The sequence below is a fragment of the Nesoenas mayeri genome (assembly GCF_963082525.1).
Source record: "Nesoenas mayeri genome assembly, chromosome: 4".
NCBI lineage: Eukaryota > Metazoa > Chordata > Aves > Columbiformes > Columbidae > Nesoenas > Nesoenas mayeri.
This window is the reverse complement of record NC_137540.1, coordinates 30,751,246-30,772,686: the sequence shown is the minus strand read 5'-3', so window position 1 is coordinate 30,772,686 and position 21,441 is coordinate 30,751,246. Positions and strand designations below refer to the sequence as shown.

The window sequence follows — 21,441 nt, the reverse complement described above, 5'->3', positions numbered from 1 at the left end:
GGCAGAAGCAGGCTCACACACAGCTGCTCAAGACTGCGTGGAAAGGGACTCACTTTTAATTCACCCTCCTGGTGCTGCCGCTCATGCCCACATTGGCAAGCAGAAGGCTCTCACCTCTGAACAACGTGGCACTTGAGCAGGGTTTGCAGGGAAACGAGACTTACAAAACAACAAATAACATGGTACCTGGATTCAGAAAACCCCACATCTACAATGTGGCACAGACACTTCCAGAGCTAGGGCCCAAGGAGGCACTGGAAGAGGAGAAACAAATCAAACAGCCAGGCCTCTTCTTGAGATTGAGATCACTTTTATTTTCAGTTGTTTTGGCAAGGATGTGTGGGTGAGTGTGCGTGTGGTGTATGTCTGGGCATGCATGTGTGTGTGCGCAGAGTCCTGCCCAGGGGTGTAGATTATATGAATATCTGCAATTACAGTCCATGAACTGAGCCATGAAGTGCGTGATGAGTGCTACACTGAGGCCCACTTGGCTTGCCTCTTCTTGTGCTTACTGCAGTGCAGTGTCTCCACCTCCCCGCACTGCTGTTGCAAGGATGCCAGCCCAAGACCCCACACAAAGGGCACGAGAGGACCTGACCTCCAGGATCCGGCTCTGCAGGAGTTAGCCAGTGGGTTTTTGCCTCACTTAGTGAGCTCCTAAATGCTATTTGCAGTTCTCTTTAACCCAACTTCAGTGAGGAGACCCTACTGCTCTGGCAAACTTTAACCACCTCAGAGGTACAAAGGGGAAGGGAACACAGACCCCATGTAAGCTCTAGTGCTACAGCGCAGCCAAGCACATCTTGGGTTCCTGGGAAAGCAGCACCCAAATGCACTGTTGTGTGGTTTTCACAGCCACTGTGGAACTGTAGCATGGGGGAAGCTGCAAGGGAGATGACCTGTACTTCTGCAGCCCCCGCTCCCTTCCATCTGATTTGAGAGATCACAAGGCAGGTGACATCCCAATTTGGTCTCTATTTCTGTTTAATTTTAAAGCTGAATCCCCCAAGCTCAGAGCAGAGAATGCCAAAAGAACAGTATTGCCACAAAAAGAGACTAGTCAAATGCATCCTCGCCTTGTGGCAGGTTGGAAACAGACCTGATTTCTCTGATCTTTTAGCCTATAGCACAATTAAAGCAGCGGTATCCCAGGACCCTCTCCTCTGCAGCTGCCAGAGGCCTCCAAGTACCCCTGCAAGCCCTAAGATGAGCTGGATGTGCAGCATCACCCTTCACGCTCACTCTCACTCTACCTCAACACATTTGTGTGCTGCTTAGGGACATGCAATTTCTCATGTGTTATACAGACGCAGCAGAAGGCAAAGCTGCTATCCTGGGAGTTTCATTGGACGGATGCAGATTTGAATCTCAGGTTTTGCTTTGGAGAATAACACAACACACTCCAGGACACGTTCCAGGTGCCAAAAGTCCTGCAGTGCAAAGCAACTTGCCAGCTCTGCTTCCAAACCTGTCTGCACCAGTTTCAGTAGGAAATCAACTGGTCAGCAAGAGGTCTGCAAACCAATAAGCAAAACCAGCACAGTCCTCTCGAGTGAAACAGGCATCTAGTACCAGGGGATTTTCCTCCTATTCCAAAGGGGATAAATTCACTATTAGCTCCACAGGGAGACAATTGATGCCCCAGTGCTTTCCAACCTCTTCATAACACTTTCAGTAAGGGGTACAGGGTGCTCCACATAGGCCTTAGTAGTTTCTAACAGTTCAGTAACTCTCCAAGCAGGGCCACGAACAAGAATGTAATACATGCTCTGAACTTGGTTATCTCTGCTCTTAGGGCACTGCCTTCAAGCTCTTTCCTTGTGGCCTGACTCATGAAAGAGGACAGATCCTCCAAAAATACAGGGCTCTCATCCCTGTGGCTCAGGGATGTTAAGTGGGGTCTAACAGGCAGGAGCTCACTGAAGGGACACTGTGTGCAGAAGACTCCAGGATACATCCTTAAAAAAGTGTGACAGCAAAATCAAAAGAACTGTCAGCCACTTGGCTTAGTTCTTCTGCGGAGATCTCCCACCTGGCAGTTGCAAAGGGGAGACATTTTTGAACTGCATAGAAAATTAAATAGCTTTTGCATATTAAAAAAAAAAACACAGATGAAAACAGTTAACACCAGTTACTTAACAGTGGGCGGATAAGTGATCACCATTTCACATTAAATAGACCCAACTAGACTGATCTCCATACTGCCACACTGCTGGCATTATGGCTTCAGTGCACGCAGCCGACTGAGTCCCTGCAAAGGCCAGGTAATGCAGTGCTCCCGCTGTGGTGGTGTGCCCCGGCAGGAGGGCTATGGTCCCAAGAAGCAGGCTGTAAGATGTCTGCTCTGTCCTCTCACTCCTTCAATGCTCACGCATCCCAGACCAGATGGGCGCACTGGGAAACAGGCCTCGGGCTAGAAAAGGATTCCAGTTTGTGGTTTCGTTACAATGTGGTTTCCACGCAATGGTCACAGCAACAAATTGCTAGTTTCTTCCTATGAAGAATGGAAAGAGAGAGGTAAGTAGCAGCAAAGAGAGCAGAATGCGACCCAGCATGGGAGGTGACAGTAGGGAATGCCCTAACATAAATTTTGGCTATACCTGTGCCCTTCATGTCTCATGGGCAGCAAGACTCAGCACAAGGGAGTTTCCCAGCCACTATTCTTGACACCACTCAAAAATCTCACCTCCCTTCTATTCCCTCCAGCCAACACAGGCAATTTCTAGTCCCCAGTTCATCTGTAGGGATACAGAAGCACAATCAATTAATGCTTCTCACTGACATAAGAAAGGTTCAGATGCCCATTGTCACAGGTGGCAGGTCAACACACGAAATCTAAGCCCAAGCTCTCCCCAGCTGGAATGATCTCCTGAAGAGAGATGCAGCTGACTGAGCTGTCAGGATTTCATTTGGCAGCTTTCTCCCTGAGGTGAGGCACCATAGCTTGATTTCTTCTACCTGGCCTCTACAATCTCCCTCTAGAGTGGGTTCTGCCCTGCATTTCTCAGTGTTAAGTTCCTGCCAAGGGGGATATTTGCAGCCCTACACACAAGGATGGTATTTGAAGGACCAGAAGCCAGGGGAACAGCACCTGTGGAACAGCAGCAAGTCCCAGCAGGATGCATGTCACTGTCTTGCACTGGCTGCAGGCCTGGCCAGCCTGCATCCTGGTGGGGACTGCCTGCTGACCAGTATCACCCATCCCAGGTCTGCCAACACAGCCTGAAGGGTTAATAGTTGAACATTAACATAAACATTTTAAATCCCTCACCTCTCAGACCTCTACCAGCATATGATGAAGGGATCCTGGCTCTGGAAATGCCTGCTTCCTATTCAGTTTACACAAAATCAAATATTTGCATGGAGCAGGACTCATACACCCCAGTTATCAGGACTCAGCTGTAGGGCACAAACTGACAGCGACATCTCAGAAGTCCTCAAAAACCATCTAGTCAGGAGAGAAACCAGCACTATTGTGGCAGTGCTCAGCATGCCCTTTACCACATCTGGCCCAGGGAGAATGGCTGCCCAAGAAGCACAGCTGCCAGAGTCAGCCCAAGGGCATCAGGGCCAGTTTGTACAACACAGTCATGCGCTGCTTCGCTAGATCTCTGCACAATGATGCCTGGGTGGCTTTCCTAGGAGGAAGAGGACCCAGATCTAGATTTCTACTGCTCTAGTGGCCACGATGCACAGAGAATACCACAATGGCAACTCCAGAGCATCCAGGCATGGCAGAAAATGAGCTGTTGGGGGCTAGCGATTAGGAAGAAATGTCAAGTGCCAGGGACACAGTGACTGCCCTTCTTCCATTCCTGTGTGATTACAGGACATCCTTACTGCTTCATGGCACAGTGTATGTGAACACACAAGGCAGGAAACACTTCCCAGCTCTGCTGCCACCGCCCAAGTCTGCTGTGTGGGACACAGCCAACTGTTTTGCAGTGGAGCAATTTTAAAGGCTTCACAGCATTCACCCCCTCCCTGCTGAAGCCTTGGCCACCTGCCACAAAACTCACTTGTCCAGGAACAAATCCAGGGAATCCCGCTACAGCTCATTTCAAGAGCCTTTCCTCCAAGCAGGTCTGAATTAAATGGTACCAAGAACATTTTTACATTCATCATGAGATCCAAATGGGTTTTCAACACGCGATCAATGCGTCCACAGAATCCTATCCCCAGTGCTCTCCCTCTGGCCAGTGGCTCTGCCATCTGCAGCAATCGTTTTGCTTCATGCCTTGTTGTTGTCCCTGATCTCCAGGTGACTGCATCCACTCCAGCCACGAGGCTCCCACCTGGGAGCTGCCCCCACCCCACAGCATTTCAGAGTCCAAAGTCCCATCGATCCCCATCAGCATGCAACTCCTCAGCTGGAGAGATGGGAGCACTGCAGAGCATCAGCCATGTTCTGCCTGGTGGAAAACCTTTGGCACCAGCATTGACGACTTATCTGGAAGAGGAAAGGATAAAGAAAATGTGATGTAGCACAAGCAGCAAGGTTCATAGTGCTTGTGATGAATAACCTAAGACACACATTTTTCCCTAGGCTTCTAAATAGGAAGGGTGAAGTCTTTAAAAGTAACACAGGCCTTTTTGAGAACACAAGTTTCCTGCCAGCAAAGTGACTGTGAAACTGGGACACAGTTGTTAGACGTTTTGGAACTGGCTGGAGTGCAGGAGCACAAGTGCACAGGCACAGCCTGACGGCACAGTAAAACAGAAACTGCGGTCTTGGGTTACAAATGTGCTGTGCCAAGTACAGATACAGGAGGATAGAGTGAATAGACAGCGGTGACCTGTGGCTCAGTATCAAGGCAGCTACCTTGTTTCCTCCCCCAGGTGGCAACTTCACCTTCACACACAGGTCAACAGCTATTCTTCAGCAGGATGAGCGTATTTTGGGGTGGGACGGTACTGAACAGAGAGAACAGCATCCAAAGCTACTTGCAGATACTGAAGTTAAAGTCATATATATGTATTCACATGCAGCATAGTAGCAGCCACCAGCAAGACACTTGGCTCACTCTTCTAAGGTTCCTGCCAAATTCTCTTGTGACACTCGAAGGAGAGCGGGCCATGGCTGCATTTCTGTTCTGTAAGAAAACCTACGCACCAAAAAGCCTGTTTTTGCAAATGCTGTTCCACATTTGTTCCCACTACAACACAGCACTGTTTTCCAAGCACATCCCCACTCTGTGGAATGGAGGACATATGGGCTATTGATACACAGGTGGGCAGAGCTCCTGTCCAGAGGGACCTCACCAAGTTGGGCCAACAACAGTGCTGTGAAATTCAACAAGGATAAGTACATAGCCCTACACCTAGAACGGGACAACCCCATGTACTGCCATAGCCTGGGGTCCAACTGCCTTGGGATCTGGTGAAGAACATGTTGAAAACAAGCCAGCAGTCCACCTTTGTGACAATGAAAGCCAAACTGTAATAAGGGAGACTCAGACAGGACACAAGGAAAAAAGTTCTGCACCAGGTGAACAGTGTACCTCTAGAGTCCAGAGAGGTATCCTCCACCCTTGGTAGTCATCAACCCTTGCCTAATACAAGGTCTCAAGCAATCTAACTCAGCTGCAAGGGTGGCCCTGCTTGGAGCAGTGGACATGGACCTGAGGTCCTGTCCTACCTAAAGCTGATCTCATGATCTGTCCTGCCCACTATGTGTGCCTTTCACCTGTCACAACATAGCTCATGGAACACCTCAACCCATTTTACTGTACCTCTTATCCTTTGAGTGGGCTGTCTATACCCACAAATAATTAGGACAGTCCCCAGGCTGTGGGGCTGCTACCTTCCAGAAAAAATGCTTAGAAATTGCATGTTTTATGTAGGCTTTATGGTGCCTATTGACAGTGGAATGGGGGTCTGCTTTCAGGTCTCACTTGGAACAAGGGCTGGTCACAGTAGGAGTAGGGGGGTAAACCAAGGCAACATTAACTCGCTCGCTGCCGTTCTTGGGACAGATGATCTCCGTCAGTCCCTCTGGTCTTGGCTGACTCAGCAGTTCTCCTGTGAATAAGGGAAAATAATGAAAACATTTAAGCATCAGCCAGGCAGTTTTTGCAATTTTTGCTTTTAGCAAGCCCTTCCCCTCCCCCTCACCAGGGAAACATCCATGACTGATGCAAAGGAGCACTGTAAGAGGGCTTACTGGTCCTGCAACCCAAGCAGGTCTCATCTGTGTAACCACGGTGAATGTCCTGGTGATTACTGCTTGGAGACATGCTGTTCCACACAAACGTTAACATCTGCCATCTTTCCTGTTTCTGCGTTGAATCACTGCACACAAACTTGCGAGCTCCTTAGGGATTCATAGCATCTAAATGGAGTCTAATGAGAGGTGGGGTTTAGGAGTAGGTGTCTTAATTAGGCTTTGGGGGCAGATGGGATCCAGAAGTTTACCTTCAACCTCCATGAAAGGGAAAAAAGCCAACCTGTAGCATTGGCAAGATAATTGGCAGACAGAGAAAGCTACAGATACAAGCCTTATTATTCACATCTGCATACTACAACCATCCACACCCACAAAGATAACCAAAAAGCATCTGTCTTTCAGTTCGAGCAGAAGGATCCTACAAGGACCCTGCCAACACCACTTTCTTTGGTACGAACCAGAAAGAAGATGGTTTGAAAGGACTGCCACAGACATTTTTGCATCACTTCAGGATGTCACCTCTAAGACATTCAGGGGAGGACCTCAAACCACCCACAGACAAGTATGCTTGACCTTTTCTGAAACCGTATGTTACCTCCTGTTCTGTCCCTGAGCAACCCTGCCCATTGCGGCTGTCCAGCCATTGCTCCAGTGCTGCAATTTCTCAGCAGGAGCTACCTGGGAGCTTAAGAGACCGTGCTGTTCTGTGATGGCTGGCCAGGTGTAGGGTGCCTCTCATAGCTGCCAGAACAATATTTAGAAGCAGGTAAAAATACTCAAGAGGATTCCCTAATGTCTGTCTGCATGGGCGTGCTTGCCACAGCTCCTGTGGGACTGATGCCGAGTCTTGACAGGACTCTGGGCCACACTATACTCTGCTGAGTGTGCAGATCCCAGCTCCCAGCTGTCAGCTCTTACCTAATGCAGGCAATGCCAGCTCTGTATTGAGCCAGCAGCAGTGGGCGGCTCTCTCACAACCCACAGTATCCCCCTGCTAAATGAGTTGCATCAGCTCTGCTGTCCAAATGCCCAGCTGGCAGCTCCTCACTGCTGGCACCCTTGCAGTATGTAGTCCAGGGCAAGACACGGGTCAGCACAGTGAGAGGGAAAGCCAGGTGCTGAGTTGTGCCCAGCTCCACAGAACACTTCCCCAATAGCTTGCTCAGAGCAACTCAAGTTTCCTCCTGGCTCCACTGCACATGCCTGACCCCAGCAGGGGAGATTCCCTGGCCATCGACATGCCATCTCCTCCGTGTAGTCCAGCCACAGCTCAGACATCCAATAGCACCAGAACCACCTCTTGAGACCAGCCTAGGATTTAGGGTCTGCTCTCAAAGGCAGTCTGGGTTGGCAGCACCTGTGCCAAGCAAGGGTTCAGTTCTTCTGCTGATCTTGCCCACATCAGTGCCAAACAGCCCCATCTCAGGCAGAAGCACCAACTGACTTGTGCCAGCCACATCAGTGATGTCCTTCCTACAGGCAGGCCAGCTGTAAGCAGGCTGCAGTCACAGGTCCACACAAAACTCTCTGTACCCATCAATCAAGGAGCCACCCTGAGCTGTCCCTACTTCCACTAAAACACTCAAGACAGATGGTCCTTGGACTCCTCTATTTTGAAATACACTTGCAATAAATTCCTCTGCTGTTAAACCAAGAATGTCAGAAAAATGTCTCCCTATGTCTAGCTGTGATTACCAAGCAGGCCAGAAAAAACAGAAAAGAAATCATGCTTTGAAGAAGCTCTGTCCAGCCTGTGCAGCAATGGCACAAGTCAGCCCCATCATACCTGAAAGCCTCACAGATGCCATTCCTCTCCTTTCCTCTCCTCTCCTCTCCTCTCCTCTCCTCTCCTCTTCTCTCCTCTCCTCTCCTCTCCTCTCCTCTCCTCTCCTCTCCTCTCCTCTCCTCTCCTCTCCTCTCCTCTCCTCTCCTCTCCTCTCCTCTCCCCTCCCCTCCCCTCCCCTCCTCTCCTCTCCCCTCCCCTCCCTTCCCCTCCCCTCCTCAGTTTCTCTTCTCATTTCATTGAAAAAGCAGATCTAAACTCCCTTGTTTTTTGCAAAGCAAGAACACATATTTGGTATAAGGAAAACAGAGGGGAGGGCTTGGCAAGGAACACACACACAGAGTTCCTCTTGAGAGATACTCCACCTCTGGGGCCAGTAATTCCAGCTTGCCCCCACAGTCTGCAATCTGAATTCATATTGGGTTTGAATATCTACCCTCATCTCACACCCACACTCAAACCTGAAGTGGCAGAGCAGCTTTTAAGCCACGCGGACACATCTCCAAAACAGAAAAATCGTGATGGTATTTGCAATTCGAAGTTATATCTGCAAGGCAGTGTCCTCAATTACGTCAGCTGTCACACACTGAAAGCAGCAGTGCATCCCATCAAGGACAGTGCTCCATGTCCGAGTGATTCCCAGGTTTCCAGCCCCAGTCTGACTTCTAAACTGCAGTATTGCTTAGAGTATTGAAAATACCAGCTCTAAAAGATGAGTCATAAAATCAGTGCACCATTATGCGCTTTAAAGACAGGGCTAATATCCATTAGATCTTAAAGCAGAGGAGTGCCATAAGACTGGTCTGTCGGCTTGAGCCTTCATTCCTATTTCCTTCTCCCACTTCAGGAATCCTTAGAGGAGGTTTCTCAAGCAGAGGAGGTTGCTGTAGGATAAAAGAGATGTCCAATTTGCAGGCAAGCCCCTTCTCGCAGCTCTTCAGTCAACCCTCCTTTTCTTTATGGCTTCCCTCTGCTGGAAGCACAACCCCTCTAGGTTGCCTCTGGGATAAAGCTCACCTCACTGTCTCCAGCCCCATCCACACATCTGCCAGCCCCACTCCCATGTCCTGCTGACATACACACTGCTTCCCAGAAGAAAGACTCTTCTCACAGTTACTCCATGAGATGCATCAGGCACCAAGTGGGCAGGCCACCTGTGCATCCTTCCTGTTCTTCCCTGCTCCCAGTTAAGGGATGTCTCACTTACTGCCTTCTCACCACAGTGTTTTCATCCCCTTGTCTTTGCAAACTGCTGCACAAACTCACCACAGTACTAAATCAAGCATAACTACCTAGATCACACTTCACATCACTGCTAAATAATAGCTGTGCAAATCTCATTTCAATATGCAATCTTGAGAGCTGTAACAAACTAGCAATGAGATACTGCTTGGAGGCAACTCTCCAGGCCTAGAATCCCTCAGAGGTTTCAGAAACCTCACATTTCTATCCAGGAATTACTTAAACTGCAGGAGATCAGAAATAAAATTATTCAGGGCTGTGGTGAGGCGAAAACAAGGAGATCAAAGTATTCCACTGATACAAAAGAAAAAACTAAATGCCTAGCATGCAGTGGTGTTCGCCTGGTTTAACTGTTAAGTTTAAATGTAGCTGGAGCAGCCCATGCCTGCAGCATTTGTTCTGCCCCCAAGCACAGACTAGCCAGTCTGTATTTTGCTGGTGCATTCCTTCATGAGCATGTCACAAATTTTACTGGAAACCTCGGTTTTGCCTGCCCCATCTGAAAGGTTGCCCTGCAATAACACACATAAACCACGAAGCTTGTCCTAGTCCCAGCGTGGCCTTGGTTTTAATATTAAATTCCACAGAAGCCACTGAGGTTTTAATCAAAACTCCAACTGCTTCATCTTAAGGCTAAAGACTAACACAGTTGAGTTTTGAAGAACAATTCCATCTTCCAGGAGACAAACCTGCATCGCTAAGATTACTCAGCAGATTTATGACCATAAGTCCTACTTGCAAAAGCACTTTAATGCTGGATACTTGCTGGCCAAGGCCTGATTTTTAGATGCATCTAAGTCCAAGTTCAGGTCATAGCAGGAAGGCACCCACCAAGCCTGGTTAAAAGCACCTGCAAACAGACAGCAGATACTTTAGAAGATGCTCCTTTGCTGCCCCACCATTTATAATGGCACAAATGGTGCAGAGTAGTTGCATCTGTCCCCTGGCCACCCTCCCGGCCTTCTGTCACAGAAACAGGTCTCCACAACTGTGTAAAATGTGCTGTACAGCAAGCTAAGGCTGAGACACAAACTGAGCCTCTGTCATTAAACTACTATACTCAGTCTGGCTGCAGCATAAGCTGATATGTAAACTCCCCCAAGCAGACGGGCACACTGAATCACGCTGCCCATACCATTTAGAAGCAACCTGCTACACATGTCCAGTCACAGGCAAACGTAGGAACAAACCTCCATCCATGCCCAAAGCTCTACCAGAAGGGCCTGTTTCTTCTCAGGACTAGCCAGCTCAGCCAAAACAGATATTTTTATCTCAGCAAGGTGTTCTTTGTTGCTACTGTTTTATCGCAGAACAGACACAGGCACAGCAAACTTTGAGCTACTTGTGTCGGGTTCCTGGGCCAGGCCAGTGCCCGTAGCCCACAAGGATAACTGCATGTGCTGGAGAGAGCTCAATTGTGTATCATCACTCGGTGCACAAGGAACACATTTCTACTGTCATATATGCCCAGGAACACAGAAAAGCACAGGTGTACAATTTCTGTTCAAGTACAGAGTAAGGCACATTTTTCCTTCTGTCCCTGATTTACTGTGATTCACAGAGGGATGCCTCCCTCAGAGCCCCTGCCAGCCACCAGATCCATGCATGCTGCAAAGCACACTTCACTGGCCTTTAGAAAATACCCGTGAAATGCCAGATACCCATGACGAATCAGAGAGTTAGCAGGGAGGCTGACAGCAAGAAAAGCAAGTACTTGCAGGAGTGTTCGGTTACTCCATGTTGGCAACCAGACAAGCCCAGCTGTAAACCTACTTGGCTGTTTAACAGTGAGAAGACTTTTGCATGCAAGAAGGAAAATCCCCCCGGACCATTTGCCTTCACAGAGTTCTCACTGCCACGGCTGTGCTAAGTGGCACAAAGTTCCCTGTTCATATGTCAACAATCTGCAGCAAGGGCACAGGGGTGAGAGACTCTGCTCCAGACTGCCATGACACCTCCTTTCTCTCAGAGCTCCTAGGAGAACACAATTGGTCAGTATGAGCCTGATGGCGTTTCTCATTTTCATGTTGTCATTCCTGCTATCAGGATCTGGGCTCCACAGTGACAACCACAAAGCAATGGATGAGCAGGACCCCGACCCTGCCTCTATGGTGCTGCTCCTCTCTCTTCAGCCTGCTTGGGACCTTGAAGACATTGCCCATGCTTCATGGCAGGGGCATGAGACAGCCAAACCCAAGCTGTTCCTACAGCCTGCCCTGCCTCAGCACTGTCCTACTCCCTCCACCGCATGCTCCAGAGCTGCTCCAACCACATACCCACTGTTTTTTGCAGCCCCACTGCTCATTTGCTCTCCTACCTGAAATCCCTTCTCATTCTTCCATCTTGCTGAAGGCCTTCAGACACCAACCAATACAGGTGGGGTTGGCACAAGATAGACTTTACATCTCACCCTCAACTGCTCTTCTGTCAAGCCTCCTTTGACTAAGCTGTGCTTGTGACATCTGTCTGCACAGCACTCAGCAGTCATGCCTCCAGAAAAGTAGAGACTAATACACCAACACTGTGTACCAAAAACCATGTGTCCTGTGCTTGGTTTCCAACAGCAGTCAGAAGGTAGGGCTCACAAGAGAGCTTATGTTCCAGGACACCCTTTTGCTTCACAGGCAGTCCTACCCCCTTTTATCCATACAACTGCAAAGAGACTGGGGTTGGAGAAGCTACAACTTCTTTTCCTGGCTGCTGGTTGTTTTGAAGTTCACCATCTGGAGCACTTACACAACCAGACCAAACCAGTCCCAGAGGCAGGAGGAACTGAATAGCCACATGCACACATTTCCCCCTCTGCTGGAAGCACAGGCAATGCCTTCATACACCATGACTTTGCAGCCAGCTCTACAGGAGATGAGAAATCTGCCCGGAGTCTTGGCAGGAGAGGGAAAAGAGATGGTGTCTCACACCAAGCCTGCTTCTACCCCACACCATTTAAATCTCGTCTTCACCACTCTCTGCTTGGATGAAACAAATGAGTGGCTTCCTGCAAATGTTGCTGTGCATGATGCATCAGCTTATTCTCAAGCACTGCGCACTGAGAATACTGCTCTGTATTGGTATGAATTTTTAATATGCTCTTCACAGCACTGCCTGCATGTCACGCACAAAAATATTTCCCAGAAAGTTAGATCTCTGTACTTCCCATGTTTTATTTCTGGGGTCCCGAGTGACTTAATCTATCTGGCCTACTTGGAGCAGGGGAATGGGTAGAGAGAGACCTCCAAGTTAGGACTTCATTTTATTCTCAATGGAATCTAGTCTCCTGGCTGCAAACACAACAAAAAAAACCAGCTGAAAGCAAGAGGCATCACAAAAGGGAGCAGAGCAGGGTGAAACCCAGACTATGAACAGAAAGTTTCAGGATCCTCACATTGCAGCCCTGGTTAAAGGCGATTAAAAATAGCAAACAAATACAACAACAAAAATCCCAGCCTGTGAAAGTGTCCTAGTGGGAGGGACAACTGTGGAAAAAAGCTATAGAGAAGAAAACTCTGTTGGTAAGCACTGAACGCAACAGCAGGCTGGTGAGGAGAACCACCCATCAAGTACAGCACATGCTCAGGAACAAATCAGCCTCTGATTAAATATAGTTAAAAAAATTAAAGCTTGAAAACAAAAAGAAAAGCTTGCTCTGGAAATGCAGAGTGGGAAAGGTGGCCAGTCACAAGGCATAGGACCAACCTGCAAAGATGAGTCTCCAAAGACCAGAAGCTGAGAGCACAGAGGAAAGGATGTTGAGAGCAAAGAAGAGGGTTAGAGCTTTCCAAAATATGCAAAAGGAACTGATGGCAACTTGTCATTTTTCCTTTGAAAGGTTCAAGACCAAAAATGTCAGCAGAGACACCTTCCTCAAACACAGAGCACTCTCCTGTGGGTGCCCAGCTCCACTCCAGAGCATCACCGCTGCTAGAGGGGCAGGCTCAGCCTTGGGGCTGCTGGCTGACACAAGCACCAGACAGCTTTCAGCTCTTGCACTCAGAGCACCAGCTGCCTCTCAAGCCAGCACCTCATCTCTAGGCCTCACAGCTCTGGGCTGTGAATGTGTATATGGTTCACCTTGAATATTTCCTCCAGCTCACTGCACAGGAAAATGTTTTCCCAAGGCTCTTAATTCATGCCAGATGACAGAAACATGAAACAACCTCTGTGCTAGATCCCTGGAAACAGGCAGGAATGTTCTTCAGCTTGAAGCCAATAGGTCTAGGTCAAGCTTTAGGACGTACACCCACAGTTCGCCATGCCGGGAACCTCAGACCCACTGCAGATGCTGTCCTCTGCTCCATTCCAGCTCAAGCAGCTTCCCGCACCATCACCGAGGTTACCTTGCACTTCACCTCCTACCCAAGAAGCCACCAGACTACTCGCCCTGGTAGGAAGCCAGGGCCATGCCAAAGGGTAAGGTGCTCTGCAAGATCTGCCCAGGAGACAGATGCTGTACCTGGCAATGCTACCTCTAATTTTAGCCAGGCAGGGAAGGTGAGAGGACACACAAAACACCAGATAGAGACTGGAAGGCTTTAGAGGTTAAATACCCTCCTCCTTTCCCAAGTCATGACAGGGTCACCTAGCTCTTAACCCCTTGCTGTCGCAGCAGAAGAGGGCATTGACACACCTCAGCGCTTGCAGAAGTTCTTAGGAAGCCTTTGGCATTGGACTGAGCACACCTCTGGGTGAAGAACTTGTGTGGAAAGCATTTTGGATGCTCAACTCAGCAGCTAAAGGAGAGTAATTATTCAAAATGCCAGTTTATCTTTCATCCACTAATTTCCCTAACATGAGATCATCCCTTACTGATGTGGCAGTACAAGGTTTACACGTATAAAAATTGGAAAACTTTATGTTTGTTCCAAAACATTAGTCAATTATCTTTTTCTCAGGAACGTAGAAATTAATTACAGTTAGAACTGGAATTCAATTAAAAGCAAAACAAAAACCCACACACACTCCTCAGACCACACAGCTCAGTACTTCCTGTCTCCATAGTTATAAAAACCAGAATGGAGAGAGCAGTAACAAATAATCAAAATAACTCAATCAAAATAACTCCAGCAGCAGTCATGAAGGTTTGTGCCCTTCTGTCTCCTTCTGACAGTATGAAAAAAGCAGCTCAGAGAAATAAAGGGTGGTTGACATCTACCTAATTCCCAAGCCAGTGCAGGTAGCTGTTTCACCATCAGTGTGGCTATACGATGCATGCAACATTTTTCTCCTCTTTCCACAACTCGTGAAATACTGAGCACAGAAAGCATTTATGCCAGGTAATGCTGTCATCTCAGAAAGAGACTTGCCATAAGGAGCGAAGGCTGTAACTTTTGACACTACCACTCCCCTCCAAAAGAATGAAGAAGGATGAACATGATGCCATTTCTCTACTTTGTCCCATCAAATTCAATCTATTTCAAATAGTACTTCAGCAGGAGGAGTCTCCCTCATCTAGTTTCATCTCTGCCTATTCTGTTGAGCACTCCATCCTTCTTCTCCCTGTGGCAGAAGGTGGAAGCAAGGCACCTCTGCCCATGAGTGACCAGAGTAGACACTGGAGAAAGGAAGTGACCACAGGGGGCAAGTAAACAATACAGTATAAAGGCTCAGGAAAGGGAGAGGGAGCATTAGGGAAAAGCTGAAACAGAAAACAAAGCATCCTCCAAACTGCTGAATATTTTACTGCCATTTTAATATCTAAAAAGCTCCTTGAATTGTCAGGCCGCAACACAGCACTTTCAGACAACTGCAATACAAAGCCATGAAAAATTGATTTGCTTCATTAACATTTTAGGACCTTATTAGCTGGAACGAAATTGACTGTCAAGTCATTTTAAGGAAGAGTCGTGGTGTAACGAGCTCAGTGCAAATTACCCTCATCCCAGAATAGAAACAGGCCTGTCACTGAGTAACCAAGCCCCGGATCTACCTTTTGGTTATTTTTAATTCTACCTCTTCAGCCGTATCTGCCACGAGCACTTCCTCATTCTGCCAAGGCAAGGCACCAGCTGGAGATAAAGCTGCAGCCAGCCCCAACCAGTCTGCTCTCATCCAGAACAGCAAGGCACTACTGCAGGCAGAGCATCCACCTCAACACTGGACACCACCAGCTGCAGCCAGTCCAAACAGCAACAACTGGAGCATTAGTAAAGAGACAGATCCCTGTGAAGACACGCAAAGGCTGGGAGAACATCTGGGACAAGTTTTTTTCTCAGTTGTCTTGTTCCTTCTTCACAAGATGTCCATGCATGCCCCAGCAGAAGGTAAGGATCTTGGCTATGCAGCCCCTCTTCTGTTACAAGCATTCAGCAAAGTCCAGCTGGGGAGTAAAAGACCTGCAGTTTCCCTTGTAGTCGCCTTTTACATTCTGCCACAACAACCTTCCCCGTGCCCCCTCCCCCCCCACCTCCATTCACCTGACTTTCACCAGCCAAGAAAAACAACAAACCAAAACACATGTGCAAGACATGTGTGTACATGCACTGCCTAACAGTCTTCCATGAGATTAAATGAACTCCTTCCTGAGTAAAAGCAACTTGGTTCCATGAATTGCTGTTGCCTTAGGGCCATTCCAAGGCTCCAGTGTATTCAGCAAACTGAATTGGGGGAACTGTATTTTCAAACCTGCATGGTAAGTATTATCTTTCAGATCATTTATGGTGAAATGCATGTGCAATACTCCTCTGTGAAGCTATTTTGGTTACATTTAAACCTTTCCTGTTCAGCAGGACAACCACAGAGCCCACTTAAGCAGAGTAACAATTTTTTTTTTCCTTTCATTATCGACTGGCCTAAAGAGCAAAGTCTAAACACTGTAAGTCCCACTCAGGCTCATACATTAATCAAGTAAATGTTTTACCTGTTGACTGAACCAGCTTGAACATATCCCTGTTTGAATCTACTAATGTGACTTTCTACTGAAGCCACTTCACTATGGAATTTGATCTATGCATGTGCATCACAGAATTTATTCTAGACTCGTGCTTAATTGGAGCAAAACGCCTCCTTGATGCTTCTCCTACAAAGCTATGCATTTCCTGCTAGTTAATAAGTAACACCACACTATACATGCTGACCACAGGTATGGCTTCAGCTGAGTAAGAACCTGCAAGATCACAGGAGTTTCCTTAATTATGGTGGTATCAGATCTAACCTGCTTCTCTGCATGTATTTCTTCCCTTTACACTGAAGTTTCACAAGTGCATCTTTAGGTCAAGTGTTTCTTCCTTGTGACACAGAGTGTGATGTAGATTTGGGTGAAGCCATATGGCTGAAATTAGAGGAGCAGAGCACTGAGGCATGCAGCCAACTCTTGGTCTCCCAGGTAAGGCTAGTGTCTTCTATAAAAGCATTGCTGGTGCACATCACCATACCCAAGCAGCACTCTGCAGAGCTCAGAGCCTGAGCTTCACTATGCCAACAGAGGTGGAGAATTGATTTTTGTTTCAAATCTTCTCCATTAGTTTGGTTTAAAGTATTTTTCTTATTACCAAAATTGACATGTTTTAAGTCTCAGCGGGCTGCTGGCTTTGCATTACTCAGTAATCAGGAAAAAAGCTCTGTCCTTTTAAGATTAGGAGCTGTACAAAATCTTTTTCTACTTGTCTCCTTTTCCAGAGGGGATAAGAACTAACCTTTTATTATTATTTATTTATTTAAAATTGTGGTGATTCCTCAGTACTTTCAATTATTTAACCATTCTTCTCTGAACCCTCTCATTCTCTAATATCCAAACAGGGAACAACCAACAGCTGTAAATCAAGGCAATAACTAGCTTATCCTTACAAACACCTTTTCCCCATGGGAAAGTGCTTATTTATGGACTTAACGTCATAGACTGTTTTAATACCTCTGCTGAAACCAATTCTTATTACTTTTTATTCTGCCACTGGAATGCCTTCCAAAATGATAAGTCATGCAAGTTCAGAAACAATAGTGTTGCTACTTAACTCCTGCAGTGTTCATTGCCTGCTAAATGCCATCTGCTCTGGGCTTCTCAGTACCCAAAAATAAACTGCAGCATCCGTCTCTGCTGTTTAAAAATCACTTCTATGGCAGTCATGTTTGCTACCAAAACAGGAAAGAGCTTTGGAGGCTGTAAAGAACTCATCAGTCTCCCAAGGAGGCAGCAGCATTGCCAGAGAACATTTCACTCCTTCATCACTTCCTCTACCCCCCTGCCCCTTCCCAGATACTGCCTGTTCCACCATGGGACTTCAGGACAGTGCTGAGCTCCTTCCTGGCCCCCTAACTATTTGCGCTGCAAATCTGTATTCCAGGTTTTCTCCAAGCAGCTTTCTACTAGGTGGATGATTCTGAAGTATTTATGCCTCAGTGTCATTGTAACACAGCTCTGGCCCCCTCTCCTTCAGGTGTTTCAACGTCCCATCGGAGCTGCAAGCTGGGTGGCTCTACTCTGGACTCGCCCAGCATCAATTCCCTCAGAGGGATCTGTCTTGGGAAGAAATAACCTTAAAACTTCCCAGACATTTACCTGTACTGATCAGAGAAGAGACTCGGGGAGACCATAAGCATATCGTCAACGGACCCCAAGACCAAGGATTATTGGAACTAGAAAAGCAGGAGCCAGCAGGACACTCGCTCTCAAATGCTGTTCAGCACTGGAGTTCAGACCCCACCAGGCTTGCTCTGAGGGGAGGTGCAACAGATGTGGCAGCTCAAAACATGGCTTCTGCCAGAAAAGTGGGCAAAATGCTGGCATACAGGAGGAAAAGACAGTACTTTTCAGAGATACTCAGAGATTATGTGTTATTTTAGACAGTGCACCTTGCACAATACAGTGGCAGAGCAACAACCAAAGAAATAAGGTCAATCACACAAACTTTCAGAAAAGGCCATTACAAGAGAAGCAAAGAGCATCTTCTCCTCTTCTGCACTTTGTCCAGGATCACAGTTTGTTTGGAGATGCAGGAGGCCCTGGATGACCACCAATATTTTGGACATAAAGAGTTTAAACGGGAAGCATAAGCCAGACTAGACTAGAAAGAGCCTCTCCTTCCCTTGACAAGCACCAAAGGTTTGCTCTGTGAGGGAAAAATTCAGAGAAAGCACAGACCTACGGGCTGCTCCTACTTGCACATGTAAGGGTTTTACATCCTTGGTGCTAGTGGAAACGTGTCCCACAGCTCTGGACTTCACCACCAGCAGCCAAGGAGCCACACAGAGGCACTTGTGTCCCTTCTCCATGATCTGGTTCCCTCACACCCCCCTCAGGCTCCTGCATTTTTTCTTAAACACACAAGCCAAGAGAACAGTCCTCCAAGCAAGGCAAAGCTTTATTAAATATGACTCCGATTAAAAAGGAGTTTTAAATCCTTTTGTAGTCATGTCTGGATTATCTGCATCACACTGCATTATGCAACTGGGGATAAGGCAGCACAGAGCAAGTTGCAAAAATGCTGTCTCTAGCAGAGCCACAACTTTGTTGGCAGCACCCAGTCCCAACAGTCACTTGCAAGGCTCAGATGGCACTGGGCACACTTAGCATATCCCAGAGAAAAAGAATCACATGTAAGACTTGCATGATCCAGCAGCTGCAGAGCAGAGGCTCTTTTGCCACACGGCTTTCAACCAGAAGTGCTGTTTCAGGGGAATACTGACATTAAATACTTCAGGAAAGGCACGTAAGAATGACATATCTCTGAGCTGAAGCCTGGCCACAGGTCTGCCATAAAACATGACAACTTGTCATGCCATATCGGCAATGAACTAGAGGCTGGGCAAGAACTGCACTGAAGGAGCCCAGCCTCCCTACAAGGGCCACGCAGTCAGCAAACAGCACATTTTTAGCACTTGCAAAGTGTTATGCCAGAAATCCAAGTCACAGATTCAGATCAAGCCTACTGTGCTCTCCAAACCAGCCCATCAAGCATCTCCTCTCATCACACCCTCTTCAACCTTTTTTTTTTTTTTTTTTTTTTTACATCAGATCCCTGTGTGAATCACTAACTTGAGCATGGTGTTGCCTTGTTTGGCAACATTTTCTTAACATTGTGTTTGGCTTCACTGCAGGCTCTCAAAAAATGTGCATGTGTGTATGTAACAAAGTCTTAGTCTCTCTTTTGTCATAGAGGAAAGATGTGATTTATTTCAAAGAAGGACAAAGAATAAGCTAAAAATAACAGGAAGCTTCAAAAGCTTCATGGTAGCTTTCTGTTACAAACGAAGACAGAGAAAGGTGTTGTGGTTTTTTTTGTTTGTTTGTTTTTGTGGTGGTTGTTTTTTTGTTTTGTTTTTTGATCCCAAAGGAAGGTTCCCAGACTCTTCTTTCATCCAAGAAAATCTTTACTTTGGCTGAGCCTTTGAGACACAATTACACTGCTTGGGAAAAGACACACACAAGACTCTACTCTTGATCGTGTATTTCAGCATCTTACACTAGGAGGGCTCCAAGCTGACCACAGCAGCCACTTGCTAAACCGAATTATTTGCCCAAGCAAGCATCAGTTAAAATCTTGCCAGAATCCAGTAATGATCACTTCAGAGTCTGAAGAGCTCTCTCTGGGCACAAGCAAGCCCAATCACAAACTTCTCACTGATTAAAGCTGACATGAAAATGTCAGCAATATTAGCTCACAGGCTTCTGGGTCACCAGCATGAGCAAGACTCCCTGCTGAAAACCCCTGGCAGTACAGGTTCAGGTACATGGACTTGTTAGCAAGGACAAAGCACATAGGAGCTTCATTCCCCACATAGCCCTCTGGCACCATCACAGAGCTGGGCAAAAGTACCTGGAGATTACAACAGTTTCAGAACGAGGCTTGCATCACCTCTGTTTGCACCCACTGAATGTCCCTGCACAACTGTCCACCACAAGCTTTAAAGAAAAGAGAGAGAGAAAAATAAAAAAGAAATTCTTGCTCAGCATATCTCTGGGATATTGCAGCCAGCAAGCAGTGGCATCTCTTCTCAACATCCCAGAGTTGTGTGGTTTTGCTCTCATCTCAATGTGAAAGCAGGCACAGGATGTCTGGAACCAGGTCAGCAGGCAGGTGAAGCAGAGCAATCTGATATATTAAAATATGAGCTCAAAGCTCCACAGAGCCAGCTTTAACAAAGAAGCTAGCTTAAAAAAGCCCAAACCAACAAACAAACAAAAAAACAAAAGCAAAGCCAGTAACAAATTTTTGAAAGCTTGAATTATATATTCCTGACACCAAGAGCTCAAGGTGTTTCAGTGGTGCCTGATTCCAGCAGTGTGTTTCATGCCTGGGATGGCTCAGTCCTGGTCTGTAATGGGGTACAATGAAAGGAAGTCCATGTATTACAGAGATCTGTGAAACCAGAGGTATGACTGGTTCCTCACAAACTTCCATTGCATATGCAGTTGTGTCTCTACTTTGGTGACAATGAAGCACCATCTTCCCTATGCTGTCCTCCTAGAACCTGGGATGATGGAGATTGTGTTAAAATATATCACCACTGCCACGCACTACACCCCCAAGATGCTGAAAAAGGTAACCGCTATCAGAGCAAAGGGTTTATTTTTAAACAGAGCATTGAGCCCCAGAGAAGGTGGGGAGGCCCAGAGAGCCTCTGCAAAGCACGCAGGGCTGGAGCGAGCCAGGCAGGACTGCCAGGAGGTCCTGACACTGTGCTGGCACAAGCTTCGTGTGAGCAGACTGCCCTGAGAGCCTGGAGCTGCAGCACGGCCGCCTTACTTCACAGAAACAAATGTCTTCTTTCACACTGTAGCCATCACTTAGTGCCCAACCAACACAGATTTAAGCTGTTCCATAGTAAAAATAACAGCAACCAAGAAATGTTATGTCAGATCACAGGAAGGGGAAGCTCTTTTTTGATAGATTACTTAAATTTAGCGACTTTGATAAATCAGAATCATTTGGACATGAGAATTTTCTATATCCAGTGTGTGCATCGTTATCTGAAATAAGAGCATCAAAATCTCTCTGAGAGAAAGAGCCTGTTCAAAAGGAAGATTTAGAGAAATGCACAGGGATCTGAAAACTCATCTGGTTACGCAACGCATTTAAGTAGGCCTGGTGCTTGCTGCTGACTCTCTGGTTTGGAAACCTGCCACCAAGCACATTCAACCCCATCCAGCAGTTCTGCTATAAAATACAGTCGACAGAGCAAGTGGGCAAGAAGCACCACACAAACCAGGAGAGAAAACACAGAGAAAACCCTTTGTGTGTCTCTTCCTCTCCTTGCAGCAGCACAGACTTATCAATAGGGTAAGTCTGTGCCTCTCTCCCCACCTGCGATGCCCCAGCAG

General features: G+C 47.1%; 1 protein-coding gene across 1 annotated transcript in view; it reads right to left on the bottom strand.

Annotated features, from left to right (window-relative positions):
- Positions 1-5,890: 5,890 nt before the first annotated feature.
- Positions 5,891-21,441, bottom strand: part of MFHAS1 (multifunctional ROCO family signaling regulator 1) — a gene marked incomplete at both ends in the record, with an annotated part of 29,761 nt that continues 14,210 nt past the window's right edge. The window contains one exon of the mRNA XM_080344088.1: positions 5,891-6,021. Coding sequence (XP_080200214.1) covers positions 5,891-6,021 — 131 coding nt within the window. The remainder of the gene's footprint in view (positions 6,022-21,441) is intronic.